This window comes from Chaetura pelagica, unplaced genomic scaffold, assembly GCF_000747805.2.
Source record: "Chaetura pelagica isolate M959 unplaced genomic scaffold, ChaPel_1.0 scaffold356, whole genome shotgun sequence".
Classification (NCBI taxonomy): domain Eukaryota; kingdom Metazoa; phylum Chordata; class Aves; order Apodiformes; family Apodidae; genus Chaetura; species Chaetura pelagica.
The window spans coordinates 8,048,328-8,066,797 of record NW_009953964.1 but is presented as its reverse complement, the minus strand read 5'-3'; the positions used below and the strand labels follow the sequence as shown (position 1 = coordinate 8,066,797).

Here is an 18,470-nt window from a genome sequence, read left to right as displayed (position 1 = left end):
GGCAGCATGACCTAGCTGTTTCTGACCTGGAGGGATGACCTCTAAAAGGATGGTTATCCTTAGGTTTAGCAGAAAGGCTGCAAATGATGCTGGGTCTTTGCAGCTCATCATTCCCTGAAAGCTTATCCAATGTTGTCCTGGGAAAGAGCCATCTCTACCCATGGGGATAGGTGAGTCCAACATCAGAGCAGCCTTCAGGGTGGATGAAGCACAGATGTTCAGGCTGAAAGGTGAGGCAAATGTCCACCTCTGGAAGACCTCACACACTGGGGGACATGAGAGAGACGACACGGGATGGTATTTGCCATGAAGGTGGCATGTCTTGGGCATGCTGAAGTGAAGAGAGCAGTTGAGTGCAGGACTTTGTCCCTGGGGTTGTCTGAGTGGAGCCCCATGTCCTGTCCTTGAAATCCTTGCTTTCTTTGCCCAGGTGGACGTGCACTCAGAGCAGCATAAGTCCCCAGTACAACATCTGTGAGCAGATGGTCCAGATCCGAGATGACCACATCCGCTTCATCTCCGAGCTCGCTCGCTACAGCAACAGTGAGGTAAGCTCAGCCTGTAGTCACTGTAATCAGGCCCGTTAGATGGGACTGGGAGAGGACAAGTGTGGCAGGAGTATGGTCCTCCCTTGAGAAAGGAAGAAGGACACTGCTGGAACAAACCACTTCTCGATCCAGTAATTGAAAAAGCAAGTTATGAAAGGCCCCTGCAGATTCAACATGATATGCAGCAGAAGATCTGCAACAGCTTCTGCTCTTTGGCCACAGCTTTGTTTAAGAAGTAGAAAAAATTTTGCAACTAAATGTGTATTATCAGCCAGGTGGCAGAACAACCATGACTTGCAAATAGGTCTTTTCTATTACACAGAGCTTTGAGGAAAGTTCATGAGAGCATCTCTGTTCTTTTCATTGCTGAATGTCCGTGCCCTCTCTTATGCCATTGTGACTGTTTTTTGCAAATGTGTGATCCTCTTTCATCACTGTGAGTTTAATGAATTGTTAGCATTCTAGCCATTTTCCCTTTGGCATTTTTAAGGGCTTATTTGAACATTAAATCAGTAAAGGATTCAAGGATTTCAGTTGTATTAGACAATCAAAAAGGGATGGGAAAGTGGAATGAAAACAGGCAGTTATTTGCCCTGAGGTCACAGGTCAGGATGATTTTTCTGTAGGAAATAAGTTGACTGCCTGGGCAAAAAGAGCCTTGCTAAGTTATACCCCTTTTCCTGAGGGACAGTAAATGCACTGCTCAATTTTAGCTTGATCATAAGGTCACAGGGAATTCATTTCAGCTGGGATTTGAGAGATCTGTGGCTGCTGTTTGGCTCAGGGAAGCCTCTGCAGCAAGTTGCTGAGTCTAGCCCTGATGTGATGTGATGTTCTCCAGGTGGTCACTGGCTCAGGGCTGGACAGCCAGAAATCAGATGAAGAGTACAGGGAGCTCTTTGATCTTGCTTTACGGGGATTGCAACTGCTGTCCAAGTGGAGTGCTCACGTCATGGAAGTGGTGAGTGCATCCATGGAAGCAGTGAGTGGGTAACATCCTCCTCTTCCCAGGTGAGCGTGAACGTTTTAGACAGTGGAAAGGTGAGCTTGCTTTAGTGCCACCTGACTTTCAGCCATTAACAAACATGCTAAGATCGGGCAGTTAATTACCCTGAACACCCTCTATACCAAATGGAGAAAGAGAGCTTGATCATTTCAACCTGGACCTGAACTGCCCTTTGCACGTGCTGGGGTGTCCCCACTAATGCTAGAGAGGGACACAGTGACTCTTCTCTTAATCTGAACACCTTGGTTAAGTATTGAAAGCTGTTTGGGATGAGTCTGGGTCTTGAGCAACTAAAATTGTAATTCGAACAATGATGTAAATTCTTAATTTGGAAAATTTTTACCTCTTCCCAACACAAGTCATGGATGTCAAAAGTCCGTTATGACTGGCAACCTCCCACATAAACAAAACCAATATTCAGTACAGTGATGATAAAGCCAAGGAGGAGCACAAACTTTGCTCCCAATGGAATGTCAAACAACTACAGTAATGTCTAGGGAGTGTTTTCCTGGCAAAGGGCCCTCTTCAGTCTTTCCAGCCTGTCTTCTTACTCACTGCAATGTTGACAGTGTCTCTCGCCATCTTCTAGTACTCTTGGAAGCTGGTTCATCCCACAGATAAATTCTGTAACAAGGATTGTCCAGGAACAGCAGAAGAGTATGAGAGAGCCACCCGGTACAACTACACCAGTGAAGAGAAGTTTGCCTTTGTGGAGGTAGGTGTCAACTGCACAAGAGTAAGAACCAGCCAGAGCTGGTTTCCTGTCCGTGTTCCTCAGGCCATGGGAAGAGGAGGAAAGGACATCTCACCATACTCAGCCAGTTACTCATCCCTACAGCCCACATTAAGGGACATCCCTGTGGCTCTTAATTTACCCAGAACTAAGGAGAAAATTAAGTTAATGGGAGCTCCTATTGGGATAGGAACACTGCACCAGTGCATGAGAACAATTCTTTCATTTCCTGATCCTGCTTTTCTTATGCTGTGGTTGTGTGCTGGAGAATGATAGAGGTGAACCTGTGTTTTCTTGATATTGCTGCATTAAGCCTCTCCTGACCTGAAAAGGTGGTTCAGGGCTCCTTGATCTGGAACAAGACCAGGAGCTATGTTCAGACACAAAGGATCCTCATCCTGTCCCCAGGATCCATCAGCTTTTGGTCCAGCTGTCTGTGGACAGTGGGAATAGTCATCCAAGCCTGGCCAGGGAAACCATCACACCTTTATCTTGCCTTCCACAGTTGAAGTTGGTTTGAATATTACCTTAATTTCTGTGGCTCACTCCCTCCTGGGAATTGCCACTGTACTCTTGTACAAGGCTGTCCTGGTGTGGATGCAGGTCTGTGCCAGCCATGGAGCTGCACCCACATGTAGAGCAGTGTCCTGGGATTGTGTGTTATTAAAGATACCAAGAGATCAGGAGTGGAAACAGAGCCTTCCAAGCGACAAGGACAATTTCTTTCCAAGAAAACAGTGGGGTTAATGATCTCCTCAGCTTGCTGTGATCTATTAAGCAGCTAACACCAGAAAAATTAGCCACCTAATTGCTGGACCTATGTTACTTGAGTAGAATTAATTTAGTCCGAATTCTTTTAACGTTGGACCTCATCATAGCAATGGACAGACAGTGAATACATCTGTTTTTAATCAGGTAATTGCCATGATCAAAGGTCTGCAAGTGCTGATGGGTCGGATGGAGAGTGTCTTTAACCAAGCCATCCGCAACACCATCTATGCAGCCCTGCAGGACTTTGCCCAGGTGACCCTGCGAGAGCCGCTCAGGCAGGCGGTCAGGAAGAAGAAGAATGTTCTGATCAGGTCAGTCTGTCCTTCTTGAATGGGATGCAAAGCTCATGTACTTGTCGTGCAACACGTTTGTGCTACAGAAGCACATAGCCCTGCATAAAACTTCAGGGCATGACTCCCTCTGTAATGACAATGTGTCCCCCCACCTCGGGTACTTTTCCTCCCAGGTGTGCACAGCAGTGAATGTTTTCATCCTGAAGTAGAATCGAGATTAAGCACCACTTTCCCTCTCCCACCCACTCCAGTGTCCTTCAGGCAATTCGGAAGACAATCTGTGACTGGGAGGGAGGTAGAGAGCCTCCAAATGATCCTTGCCTGAGAGGTGAGAAGGATCCTAAAGGTGGATTTGATATTAAAGTCCCACGACGAGCAGTAGGACCATCAAGTACCCAGGTACGTAAATGTCCATCTCCTGTGTAGGGAATGAATGGTTTACAGCCATGTAGAAGTCTCCCACCCTGAGATCAGCAGCTGTTTCTGTGGTCTGTTCCACAAAGTCTTGACACTGTTGTGTGTTAAATGTTTTGGTGCCTAATTTGTTGTATATTTCCAAAAGCCTCCTTTTTTAGGGTTATAATGATTTCTATCTCAGAAAGATAGTGGGTTATGGGTGCAGGGAGTAGTAACCACCTGGGAGAAGGGTTATTTTTTGTTGCAGAGCAAGACTGTCTCACTGAAGAGTGGTAACTGCATGATAATTTCCTTCCAAAGCTTTACATGGTGCGGACCATGCTGGAGTCCCTCATAGCAGACAAGAGTGGCTCAAAGAAGACTCTGAGGAGCAGCTTGGATGGGCCAATAGTCTTGGCCATTGAGGAGTTCCACAAGCAGTCCTTCTTCTTCACTCACCTTCTCAACATCAGTGGTGAGGTTATGGCAGGGGGAGGCTTGAATCCAACTCTTGCATGCTCAGAAAGAAAACAGTAGATCAGCTTTGCTCCTCATTGACCTATGCGGAAGATTTTCCTTTATTTTTCCCAAATGTTCTACTTCTGCCTGATTCAGGCATGTTTCTAGGTAGAAATCATTATGTGAACAGGAGTGAGTCAATAATGGCAAAAAGCCACATAGTTTATTTTCTAGGACTGGTATTTTCTTTCTGTGCCAGAAAAACTTCTGAGCCACTAAGCTCAGAAGAGATCTTCAAGGATAACTCTGAGCCATTGAAATGTTCACCCTGGAGCTCTAGAGAAAAAGGAATGATCCCTTCTTTCTTCTTCCATTAGAAAGTGCTCAGACAGCATGGACATGATCTGGGTTTAAAGACAGAGACATCCTAGTAAAATGTTCCATTCCCAAAACCAGTCCAATATGAGGCTACAGCTTCCTCCTGTGCACATCCCTCACTGCTGCCCCCATCAGGGTGACATGGGTGCCCTCCTGCTGGGGGGATCTTCTCTGTTTCAGAGGCACTGCAGCAGTGCTGTGACCTGTCCCAGCTCTGGTTCCGGGAATTCTTCCTAGAGCTGACCATGGGCCGCCGCATCCAGTTCCCCATCGAAATGTCCATGCCCTGGATCCTCACGGACCATATTCTGGAAACCAAAGAACCCTCCATGATGGAGTAAGAGTTCAGTGGGCTGTGTGGCAGCACTGTTCTTGCACTGGGGCTTGAGACTGTGTTTTGGAGAAGGACAGGCTGGTGTTGAACAGTCTTTTTGGTGTGTGTGGGGGAAGAGATGTTTCTTGACTTGCTGTCACGTGAGTGTGTACTGTATGGGTACCTCGACAGCAGACACAAACAGGCAGCTTCCTGACACTGGCACTTCCTTATGCAGCATAAACCAGCAGCTGGCAACTGCTCTGTTCCCATGTGGGCACAAATTGGTTGTACCATCACCTGCATGCAGCAGTCAGACAGGACGTGCAGTGCAACCCCAGGGATGTGAGCCTTTGCTAAGGCAACTAAACTTTTTATTTATTTTTTAATCTGCATGATTAATGAGGAGAGAAGTCACTGTTATGCAAGTGTAATTAGGCCCATAATGTCTTCCTCATTAGGAAAACTGTTTTCCATTTTACTGCTATTGTCAGAGCATTCAGTGAAGTGAGGGCAGGAGGAAAGCTTTTTTTAAAGGCAGAGAAGGAGCAAGTGTTGATTGAACAAGTCACAGTTAGCTCCAATCCAGATCTGTTCTAGCTGCTTCCAGCAAGACACAAGGAGTGAGGAGTATTTGAGTTGCTGAAGGGAGCAGAGGGGATAGGAGTGAAGTCAGATAGCAGCACTGAGCAGGGCACATTCACTGCTTATCTTTTATGCTGATATGCTCCAAAGTTAATTTAAGACATGATCTGTCATTTTGCCCTCAGATACGTGCTGTACCCCTTGGACCTCTATAATGACAGTGCATACTATGCCTTGACCAAGTTCAAAAAGCAATTCCTGTATGATGAAATTGAAGCTGAAGTAAGTTCTCTTTGTCTTTATTGCATGGGAAGAGCTTACTGGGTCACACTGACCTCTTTGAGAGCCCTGCCCAGCAGTTCAGTGAATTGATTATAGGCATCTCTTGAAAAAAATACCCCAACAGAATGAAAAGTTTCAAAATATGAAAATTTCCAGAGAGTTTACAGGCTCTGCTGATGAAGGGCTTCAGCTCAGGTATACCCATGGGGACCAGTGGCAGCCAAAGGCTGTCAAACACAGGAAACATGGGACAGTCTGTCTGGTGGGCAGAGCGTTGTGAGACGTAAGAGGAAAATGAGAAACTGGAGATTCCTGAGTGGGAATGATTATTTGGAATAGGGGACCACGACCTGTAAGAACATACAGAAACCATAAGAGAGAAATGTAACCACAATTTTCTGCTTGCCTTTAGCATATGAGAACTGCAGTGCAGGATTTAGATAGTGTGACATCCCTGTATGTATTAAATTAGAACCCTGTATTGATTTGTATTGATTGATCTTGCATGCATAGGAAGGAGCTGCTCTGTGTTGGTGACACCCTCACGATGTCTTGTTTTATGTCCTCCAGGTAAATTTGTGCTTCGATCAGTTTGTGTACAAGCTGGCAGATCAGATCTTTGCCTATTATAAAGCAATGGCTGGCAGGTAGGAGAACCTGACTGCTGCTGCTGAGCAATGATATCCAAATTGCTGTTAACTGAAAGTTTCCCCTCAGGGAGGAGCTACTGCAAGTAGATGTGGCAAAATAGATTGTCCCTGTCCCACAGAGCTGGCTATCCATGTCAGACCAGTGTAGATGGGGAAAATGAATTAAGGGTGGCAAGGAGACATGGTTAAAAGTGAAAAAAATTATCATCACCAACCCAATGATCCCACAGCAGATCTGCAAGGAGGGAGCCGACCTGTGGGAACACCCCAGTATCTTGCACTAGTGGTATCATTCAGCACAGTCTTTTTATCTTTCTGAATGTTTTAGCCATAAAAGGCAAAATGTTGAACAACAGCATGGCAGTCCCCAGAAAACAACCACTGCTGTGTGATTTAGAAGTGAAAGCCAAGTTATTAGTGTGTGGAAATTTCTTGGCGTTCAGAGGAAGATGAAAAGAAGAATGAAAACAACTCTGGAAAAGATCCAGAGTGAAGCTGACAGTGTTTTTTGTTGGTTGTTTTTTTTCCTGACACTGCTTCTCTTTTTCAGTGTCTTACTGGACAAGCGGTTCCGGGCTGAATGTAAGAACTACGGGGTGATAATTCCGTACCCACCATCCAACCGCTACGAAACGCTGCTTAAGCAGAGGCACGTCCAGGTACAGTGCAACCAGGACACTCCAGTACTCGTAGCTCTTGGTCTATTATGCTTTTGCTGGTGGCTGGCAAAACTAGTGCTGGGCTCAATTTCTGACACACCGGATGCAGGGCATGGGGCCCAAGGGGAAAATGAGTTACACTCCACGTTTCCTTCCTTCCTTAATGGTAAACCCAGCCGACGTATTTGCATCACCACTTTCACATTTAAGCAGACTTAGGTGTTTGGTTTTCATTTGTGGCTGTTTAAACAAACAAACAAACGTTTTCACCATCTGTATAAAACTTGCAAAAATCTTCTCTCCCTTTCCCAGTTGCTGGGTAGATCAATTGACCTGAACAGGCTCATCACCCAGCGGATCTCAGCAGCCATGTACAAGTCGTTAGACCAGGCCATCAGCCGCTTCGAGAGCGAGGACCTGACATCCATAGTGGTAAGAACTGTTACTGACTGCAAGTGTGAATAGAAAGAATAATTTACTGCTATGCTGAGTCTCTACTATTTCTAATTATGCAGCTTGAATTGCATTGTTATTGGACAATTAAGTGTCTGCATAAACGATAAGGCCAGAGCCAGGAGTTAGGTTTTGCAGAGCTCATGTAAGAGAGTCCTGTGTTCTGGGAGAAGGAAGTCTTGGCTTTAATTCTCCCTCTTGGATGGAGGTGGCTGAGACATCATTTGGTGTGCACAGAATTTGCTGCCTTTGACATGTTATAGGAGCATCAGAGTCAAGTAGTGTAAAATCACCAGTTTCCACCTTTGAAGGATTCTGATGTGAAAGCCAGCTTGTGCTCAGTGGGAAACAAACTAATTTTGCTTCAGACAGGTTTAGAGATACTGGACCAGGACTCCCTTCAGTAGAAGTGCAATTGGCCTTAGCCATTGAGTGAAATTGATATCTTTAGCATCTGCTACTTCCTCACCTGGAAAGTTCTGTGTGGGTGTGAATATGAAGTCATTCCTCTGTCAATTAAATAAGCAGTTTCTATTGTCATCTCAGTAATATCCTGCATTTGCTGCTGCTTTATGTGCTGCAGGAGCTGGAGTGGCTCTTGGAGATAAACCGCCTAACTCACCGGCTGCTGTGCAAGCACATGACCTTGGACAGCTTTGATGCCATGTTCCGGGAGGCCAACCACAACGTCTCCGCGCCCTATGGGCGCATCACCCTCCACGTCTTCTGGGAGCTCAACTTCGACTTTCTACCCAACTACTGCTACAATGGATCCACCAACAGGTGAGGAGAACAAGCAAAGCAGGAGGCACCTGGAGACCTTGCTTTTCTTTCCATAATGTCAAACCTGCCACATAGATTTCGGTGAGGTTTGCATTCCCCATGGGATGCAACAGCAAAGGTAAAACCCACCACGTCCCCTTGGCTTTGAAAATGTTAGTAACAAATTCAAGCAACAGCTAGACAGTGATTGCAAGCAACTGAGCTAGTTTGGTGTAGAGGGGTTGGTTTGCTGAGCAGCAGAGCTGTGGTAGCTCCTCATATATAGGTTTCTTGCCTGCCCCAACTGACAAGAAATCTCACCTTTGGTAGGTTAAACCGATGTTTTACACCACCAATAGATCAGGTCAGGATTTTGCCTTCTAGTTCATGTAGCTCAGGTGATTGTTCATCCCAGACTGTGCTGTATCTGCATCCAACACAGTTAACCAGGCTCTGAGCTTTCATCCCCATCTCCCATGCCCACCACAGGTTTGTGAGGACAGCCATCCCATTCACACAGGAACCCCAGCGGGACAAGCCAGCCAACGTCCAGCCATATTACCTCTACGGGTCCAAGGTGAGTAAATGAGCCACAGCAGCCAGAAGGGTGGATGTTGGAAGTATTTATTTAGGAAGAAAGAACTACAAGTTCATTGAGTGTTGGGTGCCAGTGTGCAGGGCTGTGAAACTAAAAAGCCATGCAAGAAGCAGATTGAGATTGCTTTTCTTTCCCCTGTTCTTCTCCACACCATGCCTGTGCTAGGGGATGCTGACACAGCTCTGGGTGTTGGCACTGAGACCAAGTCACAGCCATCTAAACAGGCAAATAGCTGAGCAAGTTGGAGCTCCTCCCCAAGGAAGGTTCTGCTTCAGGAGTCCCATTTGCAATTCAAAATAGAAATTGCTAAAATACTTGTATGTGCAAATACAGACTGCTTAATACTGAACAAAAGCTCTCTTGGCAGGTTGCCATGACTTTGTACAGGCACTATGAGGGCTTGGGGTGTGATACTAGCAGGAGGTCACTCAAGTGTGAAACCTCTTGAGTGGAGTGTGTTGTGTTCATTGATGACTCTGAAGTGAGCCTACAGCACTGATGCAGATTAGCTAATGACACTACAGTCAGCTGAGCTTGGCCATTCTCAGAACCTGACTTGGTTTCTTCTTAAAAAACCCTCAGCAAATGAAAATATTTTCGTCCTTTGATGAAAATCTTCCTCACTGTAACCAATGACACTACCTCATGTTCTACTCTGGGACAGATAGCCCCTGAGGACACCAACAGTCCTGTTGTCAAGCACTGGGGAAGAGCAGCATGAACAAGACCTCTAGGCAGGGTCTCCCTTTATTTTGCTGTCACTGAAAGCTGTGCTGTGGCAAGATGGCCCTTTTATCATCACCATTTTTATAGGAGAAAAAGGAGTGGGGGGAGCTATATGGACTCTCCTTCATGAAGCTGGAGCTCCTCATTAGCACAGTGGTCATGGGGACTTCCAGAAGCTCCTCTCTCAGTCCATCACTCAGCAGCCCCTCCAGCGAGCTGCTCCCTTCACCCACTTCTTCAGGGATGGTGTCAAGATGCTTCAGCCTTGCAGCCCGTTGGCACCGTGCAGACCAGAACTGCAGGCAGCCATAAGCCAGGAGAGCAATGAAGCAGAGGAGCAGCAGGCTGCTCACCATCCACATGGAGGTGGTCGGTTCATGCTTAGAGCCACCAAAAAACAGGGGGGTTTTGTCCAGAGTGTGGAAGGTGGTACAGTGGTTGCTGGAGGGGTAAGCGTTCTTGCATGTGATGCAGAGGATGTAGATGGTGGATGGCATGAGTTGGTGGAGGATGAGGGAGCTGAGGGGGTGAGGAACTCGTTCCTCACGGTGGAAGTTTTGGCGTAAATAGCCAGCAAAGATGCTGTTCCAGTTGGGACGGTACATGACGTGGTAGTAGTTCTCTGGACATGGGTTGTTCATGGCCCAGGAGACAGTGGCACTGGTGTAAGTGATGTTGTGCACTTCGATGTTCATCGTGCCCCTGAAACCAGATGCAGGGAGAGGCTGAGTTTCCTGATTCGTGTACAGGCTCAAAGGCCACTGACATCAGTGAAGTCTTTCCACCAGCTTTACTGGCTCTTAGATGGGACCCAAGCCTATCCCTGACTAGCCTCGATTATGTGCTAGGTCTTATATGGCTAAAATTGCAAAAGATGAGTGCTGCTGATGCCCAGACTACTGTGTCACCCTGGTTCATAAAATAAAACATAAAACCACAATTAGGACACAGGGTACACTTTATGTTCTAGGCAGATTTTTAAAACAATCTGTTATTTTTGACTGTTTGTCTATGTAAGAAACTTGTTTACTTTTTTGTTTCCCATGGAATAGAAATGATACTGCAAGTGCAATTAACATAAAATGGCCATTAAACTAGCTCCAGCTTCCCTTGCAGAGCTTTCAGTAGAAATTTTGCTTTTACACCTAAATGCCATTTTAAAAACTGCATAATGATTAATTCACTGGTCTAAGGTGTTACTGCATTTTCTGTACCCAACTTCTTGCTTAATAGAGTATAAACTTTTTGGTTTTACAACATCAGGATCTTAAATGTGAAAGCTGAAGGCTAGTGAGATATAAAATCAAGGCCTTTAGGGAAATATAAATATATGTATAATAAGTACAAAGACACTGATCACTAACTAATTACTGTGTAGCAACAGCCACGAATCACTTTAGTACATCACTCCTGCAGACCCCCAGAGTGCTCTGAGCCTCTCTGCAGGTTTCTCTCTCCCAACTGGCCAAATGCTCTGAGCAAGAGCTGCATGCAATAGAACCAGTTTCTTTTTACCTTCTCCTTATCTCTTTTAATGCAATTAACTTTGCTTTTTATTCACTGAAGAATCAGCTCATCTTAACAACTGTGTAACCATTCTAACATGAGGAGCAGAACAACACATGCACTCCCTGCTGAGCCCCCCCAAAGCCACTTACCTCCCCTGGCAGACCCAGTTCCCGTCAGTGCTGATGAGCAGCGTGGCCAGGAACCTGCAGCACCTTCCCCTCTTCCCACCAGTCGCCTCCCTCCTGCCTCTGCTAAATCCCTTCCCTGCACTGCCTCATGTTATACCCATCTGGGGCTCCGTCATCTCTCACCATAGCAACCAGTCAGAAAGGATGGGCAGGATGTACCCACTCACCTTCGAGTGATTTGGGAACGTTACCCCTAAAAGCTTTTGCCTGGAGAAGTATGTGTCTCTTGAGGTGGAAATAACAAGCCAGGTAGTTTTGTTTGCTGGCTTCTTTGGGTTGGTTGAGGTTTTCTCTTTTTCCATTGCCCACAGACCCCCAAAAAGACCCCCACCACTGCCCGCGAGCACAGTCTGGGTTAGAGACAGGTTGGCACATGGTATGAAATCTGGGTTCCTGACCCACAGGATCCACTGATGTTTTAGCACTCAGGGGCTTTATCTTTCATGCTGTGATTTCTGGCACATTTAAACTACTGATTTAAATCAAAGCCAGTGAACAGTAGGTTTTCATCCCTGATGCTGCAGCAGTGTCCATCAGATTTTTGATTTTTTCTAAGCTGTTTGGTAGGAGTAGGAACTAGTTTTTCAAAGACCTTGGTCTCCTGCTGACCTCCCATAGGATTAAGGCAGGCTCTTTGAGTCCTATGGATGATGCAGGGGCACCCTGCCAGTCTGGTGGGATGCCAGGAGGGAGAGGCAAAGCAAGTGCCAGCAGTGTTCAGGGGAGCAGAAGTGGCACTGGGGACAGATGTGGCAGTGGACCTGGTAAAGAGAGGCTCTGAACAAGTGACTTGCTGCTCTCTGAAGCCAAAATGCATCTGAGAGAGGAACTTTCCCAGAGGAAATGTTAAAGCTGGATCTGGAGTTACTCATTTTGTGTTGCTGGAAAGGTGCTTGCAACATTTTGAAGATCTTCTAAATATTAACAGTGATGAGATGATGCAAACTGCACCAGGAGGGGATACTACAAGCCTAGGGAGTATATGTGACCTTTGCTTTTGATTTACATTTTGCACTTCTGGATGTTTTGGTTTTATGTTCCAAGTTCTGTATTTCCTTCTGTCTCTGTGAATGAGCTGCAGCTGCCAGCGAGCTGAAAACTGGGAGCAGAGATGAAAACAGTGACAAGCAGGGATGGAAATGAAAGTGTTCCCAGGTGGCTTCCTTCCTGTTACATAGCTCAGTCCTGCTTAAAAGAGCAGAGAGATAGAGACCTCTTATCTGGTCCCGTGCTGTGAGTGAAGTACATCCTTGCCTGCAGGGAGAGAGCTGAGGGTACAAATCCTTGCTTTAGAAAGGTGGATTACAAAGGAGGTAGCAAGTGGGTGAGAGAACTGCTTTCTCACTGCATTTGGTTTGCTAAGTTTAGCAGCATTTGCAGTTGCTTCAAAATTAAATTTTAGTTGTTCACAAATAAGGTGTGTTAACAGGAAGACAGAAAAACTGAGGAAAATTGGAATAGCTGGATTAGGTCAGCAAAGGGTCCTGCTGATCTTTCCCAATGCAATGATCAGTCCTGTTATCTCAGATCAAACCACAGCAAAGCTTTCAGTCATTGTGGGTATTACCTGCTCCTAAAATCAAACTTGCACCAGTTTGTGCTGGCGATGAGCTTGAAATTCTCATTTCCCAGGATGAGATGATGCCAAAACCAGGCCAGTGCCAGGACTGCTCCAGCACTGCAGGTCCCCATATCTGCAGGTGGTTCCCCAGATCAGCTGTGGCCCTGCCTGGGACCCCTCTCTCCTCACCCTAGGACGCAGGGCAGAAACTGAGCCATTTTCTGCCATTCACTCACTAATAAAACACAGCAGGTTGCCAAGTATCTGACAAAGAAGCTGCAAAATAACCATCAACCCACTACTTACTGCTCTTTAGCCACTTCTTAGCTCTGTAAACCCTTTAGATTTGGCTTCCTTTATGTATTTCCATGAGAGCTCTTTTTCTTGGCACTGCCAGAACCAGGGTCACACCAGAGTCACTTGAAATCCCTGCTTCCCTCCCCTGGTTGAATTTGCCTCCCCCTTTTTTACTGAGCATGCAGGACACACAACCTGCAGGATGCACAACCTGCAGGATACACAACCTGCAGGACAGTGTCTGCTGCCATGGATGGCATGGAGCTGCTTTACTTTCTTCTCCCGTGGCTGCAGCCACAGCACAAAGGTGTTCAGGAGCTGTTGTTGCTGCAGGAGGTGTTGGCAGAGGGGTCTGCTGATCCCCTCCAACAGCATGAGCTGTGCTACCTGGCCTGCTGCAGCCATCAGCTTGTAAATAATAGTGTATACAGTCCCTGGAAATCAGTAGTTGGTTCAGCGAGGCATTATGTTGAGACACAAAAGATGTACTGACACAGCCTCTGTACACAGAACATACACAGACACAGTCTCAATGCAGTATGTAACATGCCTGCTGCACTGTACGTGTCCTGTCCATCCCAGCTAGGCAACACGTGGGGGATTTTGCACGGAAGTCTGAGCAACCAGCTGATAGAGCTGAATATGGTAAAAGGTTAAAAGGGAGAGTGAAGGTTGCTGGGAAGGAACCAGGCTGCATTCAGGCTCTTTGACTTAGAGACCCTTCTCAGACTTTTTTAGAGACCCTTCTCTGGCAATTCTGGTCAGAATTGTTTTTTTACTTTCTTAGACACCATCTCAGCTGTCACACTGAAGTTACGTTGGCTGGGAGCCTGGACTACACTTGAGCTATGTGCAAGTCCTTTTTTGCCTCTAAGTATATTCCTTTTTTTAGCTCTTCATTTTTCTGTGGGGATTCTGGTACAGCCAGAATCATCTGCCTATTATATCTCTCTCTGATCTGCTCTGTTGGATAAAACCCTCCCTGCCTTTTCTTAGGTGAGCTCAGACAGGTCTGGGTGATGGCCAACAACGCACTGTGGAAAAAATCTGGTTCTTCTTTTGCTTCATTTGCTGCTGAGTCTATTCTGGAATATCCCTAATGACCTCATGGGCCCCCCAAAGCAATGTGGGTGTTTTCCCCACATGCTCCCAAGTATGGATGGTTGTCCCTGTGACCTGGGCACAGGGTGGGACACCAGGAATTCTGCCCCATGCTGCAAATCCCAGCCTTCCTGCAATCCCAGCCCCAAAACCTGCCTCTTTAGTCCCAAGCCAAAGGTGGGGCAAACCTCCACAGTATCTTTGCCAGCTGCTGCTCCTCAGGACAGCAAAACCTCTCAAGAGCCATCAAAATCTGCAGCCTTGCTGCTGCTCTCCGAGGGGGTGGAAGTAGCTGCCCAGCACAAGGGAGTGAGCTGTGCCAAGCAGCCAGCTTGTACCTTCAGCTGTTTTGTCTTAAAATACCCACTGGTGTCATTTTTTACATCCTCCAGTCTTTACCTCAAGCTGTATATCTCACCCTTAAATGGAGTTATATTTTTAATTGCTGTCAGATTATTATTATTAGACACAAGCCTGCTGCTAATGCGCTGTGTGGCTCTGTGGGGAGCTCCATGAACCTGCCTCATCTTGCAGACAGGCAGGGATGAATCATCCTGCTCATCTGCAGCCAATGCATGTCCTAAAATGTGTCTTCTCCCAATCAAGCTTATTGCTGAGACCTCCACTTCAGGGAAAAGCCCTCCTGAAAGCTGCTCTGCAGCCCCTTTTTCCCCACTGAGAGGTGAGGGAGTGCTGCAAGGTGGGCAGCTGTATGGTAGCACTGGCTCCTCACTGCCCAAACAGCAAAATAAAACCTGACTAGTTTCTCCACGACTGGGAACCAGGGGTAGCCCATCTCAGGGGACCATGGCACATGTGCAAACAGACCTGTCTCCTGGCTGTGGAGTAACAAAGATGCTTCCATAAATGAGCATGGATTTGTAAGCCCACTGAAATGGGAATATTTTGTTCCCCGCTAGCTGGGACAAGCCACCAGTGTGCTAACCACGGGGAAGTAACAAGAGAGGCATGGAAGGAAGGGGCAAGGGGCCATCTCGGGGCCCACCTGGATCACCTCAGCAGCACAGAGCTTTCTGGGGATACCAGGGCTGGAACAATGCTGCATGATGCTGCAAAAGCCACAGCAGCAGAACTCAGCAGGACTGTGGCTGAGCTGGGACTCTGGCAGGTTACTGGCTTCCCTCTGGGATAATTATGTCAGCCATTTGGCAAATGTTCCATCCTGGGTGTTTTAGAAGACACACTTTTCAAAACGTAAACTATTGCTGTTTTTCACGTGTATCATTGTGCATATCTAGTGGCTTTGGAGTCAGCTTTGGATTCATCTCTAGTAGACTTTTAAAGACTTGGTTATCTAAGGATGCAGATAGAAGCCTCAGCAGGATGCTCAAATGCCATTCTCTTAACGAGCTGTGAAAAGTAGGCTTCTGTCTGTCTGGATAATATTTAAACTATGGCCTGTGCTTACTCAGGATTCTTTAGTTTTGATGGGAGAGAAAGTTCATGCTTGTTGTGAATGAATACACTACAGAGCCTCCAAGGTAGCCTTTCTGTACAGAACAAAAGGGCTTTTTTCACCTAGTAGAACCTGGAGATGAAATAATATTTCACAGAATGTAGGGAACTTTCTAACTATGTTTTCTTTCTGCTAGCTCTTTCAAAGAGCACCTCAGAGTTAAAGTAGGCAGTAAAGCTGCTGGACCAGAGCAGCAGGGTGGTAACAGAGGTAGAGACATTTAACTGATTGAAGCAACCATTGAGTCTATGAAAGCATGTATATCAGTCTGCTGAAATTCTGTATCTGAGAGTGAAAGAAAATACTTTTCTGATTCTTAGCAAATTACTTCATTTTGTAACTCATTAGTAACTCAAATAAAATGTTAATCTCAAGGAAGTGAGTCAGAACTGGAGGACAGCAGAAGCCCTCAGCTGGCTGTATTGCAGTGTTGGAGGAGAGACACCATTTTGTCCTGGTCTGCTACTTCAGCACTTGCTCCCTTTCACCCTCAGCTCTTCAGTGCACTGGTCCCTCTGCTCCCTTGTCTCCGTTACTGGCAGGGAGAGAAATCCCTGTAGTGGGATCTGCAATACCTGCAGGGAATCAAGCTCCCAGCATTTACACAAGAAGCAACGTCAGCCTTGCACGTTATATTTGAGATACAGTTTAATTTGTTCTTTTATCCTCGTTCAAGAAAGATCTGTTAGTAAAGCGTGAGCCAGGGGTTTATCTCTGTTTTATTGGAAGGGACACTACATGCCAGAATCTTAAAGAATGTGCTTTTCTGATGTTTACTGGGACTGCAGCTATAGATGTTGGAGGGGGTTGCAGCCCTTCTCTGCTGGGCTGAATCATGATGCCAACAGTTCTATTGCAGAGCCCCAGCCAAGCATCTGGTGTCTCAGCTAAATCAGTATTTTTTTGCAGATTACACAAGTGAATTAATTCCCCCTGTTCCTGTTTCCTTCACACCAAATGGATCCTATAAATGTTCCAGTGATAAAACATGGCAGCAATTTCCACATTTACAAGATTACATTGATAAAGAGTACATTCCTGGAAATCACTTTGTATTCTGTTGCTAAAAATTCTGCAGGGCCAGAGCCCTGGGTACTATTCTGCCTAGACGAGGGTTAGATTCTTGCCTTTCTCACCATGCCATGTGGATGTTAAGTGCAGATGCAGAGCTTTGCACAATGCAAAAAATATTTTTTCTATGTCTCTTCCAACTGCCCTTAGGCTCAGATGCTGCAGTTGCCACTTTTCTTAATAAGCCTCATTTAAAGCAAGTGTACATAGAAAAAAATAAGTCTGTCTGGTTACTTATATCTGAAGGTGGTTACTTGGATCTAAAGCTTTTTGGTTTAGTAGCGAAGAATTTGGGTTTGAAGAGGCAAAGAGCCAGTGAACTGAAATCCTTGATTTGGAATGTATAGGAGAGTAAATTACCTTGGAAATTGAAGTGGTGTTGCAGCATAGCAGGATAATAAACCTTGTGATGTGCCAGTGTGAGATTAGAATATGTCTTGACCACATAGCAAGAAAAGCAATCTCCTCTTTGCCACGAGAAGTAGAAGAAATGGGAATTGCCGTGGGTATTTTTATTTCTCCTCCTCCTTAAAAAATACTTGAAGTGATGGAACATCTACTATGAGAAGAAAATTACTTACAGGCCTGGTAAATGCTCCTGTCTAACTGTCATTGTGCTTCTTATTTCTCAGCCTCTCAACATTGCCTACAGTCACATCTATAGCTCCTACCGCAATTTTGTGGGGCCACCTCATTTCAAGACAATCTGCAGGCTTCTTGGTTATCAAGGCATTGCAGTGGTCATGGAAGAGCTGCTGAAGATCGTCAAGAGCCTGGTAATGCTGAGCCTAACCCTGGCAATGGAGAAAACCTCAGTGCCTTGAGAGGCACAGGTTGGAGAGTCAGCCAGGGCTTTGGGTTCAGGGTGTTCACACTGGGACGCCTTCATGTCCCTTTATCCACACTGAAACACTTGTATTAATGGTCTGATTTTCACTGTTGCTGAGGAATCCTGCTGATTCCTGTGGGATGATGGAATGTTCCCATCATCTTGAAGTGTCAGCTGTGATCAGCCACCTCTGTCTGGGGGTGGTGGGGTTGGATGCTGCTTTACTAAAAGCCACTGGGAAGTGATCGGGTGGGACATGCGCTCATGGTCCCTCAGCATTGCCTGTGCTGCAGCCTGAGAGACCTTCGGTACATGTGCTTGTGCTCAGCTATAGCTCAAGAGCACTCTGTCTCACCACCTTGTGATACCCCTGAGAGCTGCAGGAAGGTAGAAAGCAAGCAGCAAAAGTGATTAAACCAACTTTTTGTGTCTTTATAAGAAAATTCCTGCTATAGATGAGTCCTGTATATTCAATCTATACTGTGCGTTTCCATCAGGTGTGCTGAAGCCAGGCTGCCAATAGCCCTGTCTGCTCTCTAGTTCTCTCTTGTTCAAAGGAGAAAAGTTATGTCCACAGGGAAATGATCCCATGTGCTCCCTAAGGGCACTAACAATGCCAAGTATTAAGAAGAGAGGAGGGAGTGTCCAAAGATACATCATTTTTCAGGTCATGCTTTTCTCCTAAACTCCTTGCTCTGCCAGAAAGACATTTTTCGTTCATTATGAATATTTAAATTCTCTTTTGACTGCAATGACATCATTTTGAGCATGCATACCAAAGCAATGTAAAGCTGAAAATCTCAAGTGTATATCCAGTTTCCCTAC

At 46.0% G+C, this 18,470-nt stretch overlaps 2 protein-coding genes across 4 annotated transcripts in view; one reads left to right on the top strand and one right to left on the bottom strand.

Annotated features, from left to right (window-relative positions):
• Positions 1-18,470, top strand: part of CYFIP2 (cytoplasmic FMR1 interacting protein 2) — a 42,468-nt gene that overhangs the window by 12,755 nt on the left and 11,243 nt on the right. For all 3 annotated transcript variants that reach the window (XM_010002002.1, XM_010002001.1, XM_010002000.1), the window contains 14 exons: positions 431-548; positions 1,390-1,509; positions 2,144-2,269; positions 3,203-3,369; positions 3,603-3,750; positions 4,069-4,222; positions 4,765-4,921; positions 5,668-5,764; positions 6,335-6,411; positions 6,965-7,073; positions 7,386-7,505; positions 8,110-8,309; positions 8,778-8,865; positions 17,449-17,592. In XM_010002002.1, coding sequence (XP_010000304.1) covers positions 431-548; positions 1,390-1,509; positions 2,144-2,269; positions 3,203-3,369; positions 3,603-3,750; positions 4,069-4,222; positions 4,765-4,921; positions 5,668-5,764; positions 6,335-6,411; positions 6,965-7,073; positions 7,386-7,505; positions 8,110-8,309; positions 8,778-8,865; positions 17,449-17,592 — 1,825 coding nt within the window. The remainder of the gene's footprint in view (positions 1-430; positions 549-1,389; positions 1,510-2,143; positions 2,270-3,202; positions 3,370-3,602; positions 3,751-4,068; positions 4,223-4,764; positions 4,922-5,667; positions 5,765-6,334; positions 6,412-6,964; positions 7,074-7,385; positions 7,506-8,109; positions 8,310-8,777; positions 8,866-17,448; positions 17,593-18,470) is intronic.
• FNDC9 (fibronectin type III domain containing 9) lies at positions 9,645-10,307 on the bottom strand. Its single transcript, XM_010002045.1, has one exon. It carries the CDS (start codon positions 10,305-10,307, stop codon positions 9,645-9,647), a length of 663 nt encoding a protein of 220 aa, XP_010000347.1.

Bases quoted from the DNA above. Each gene is read 5' to 3' on its own strand.
- FNDC9 (XM_010002045.1), bottom strand. From the start codon at position 10,307: ATGAACATCGAAGTGCACAACATCACTTACACCAGTGCCACTGTCTCC.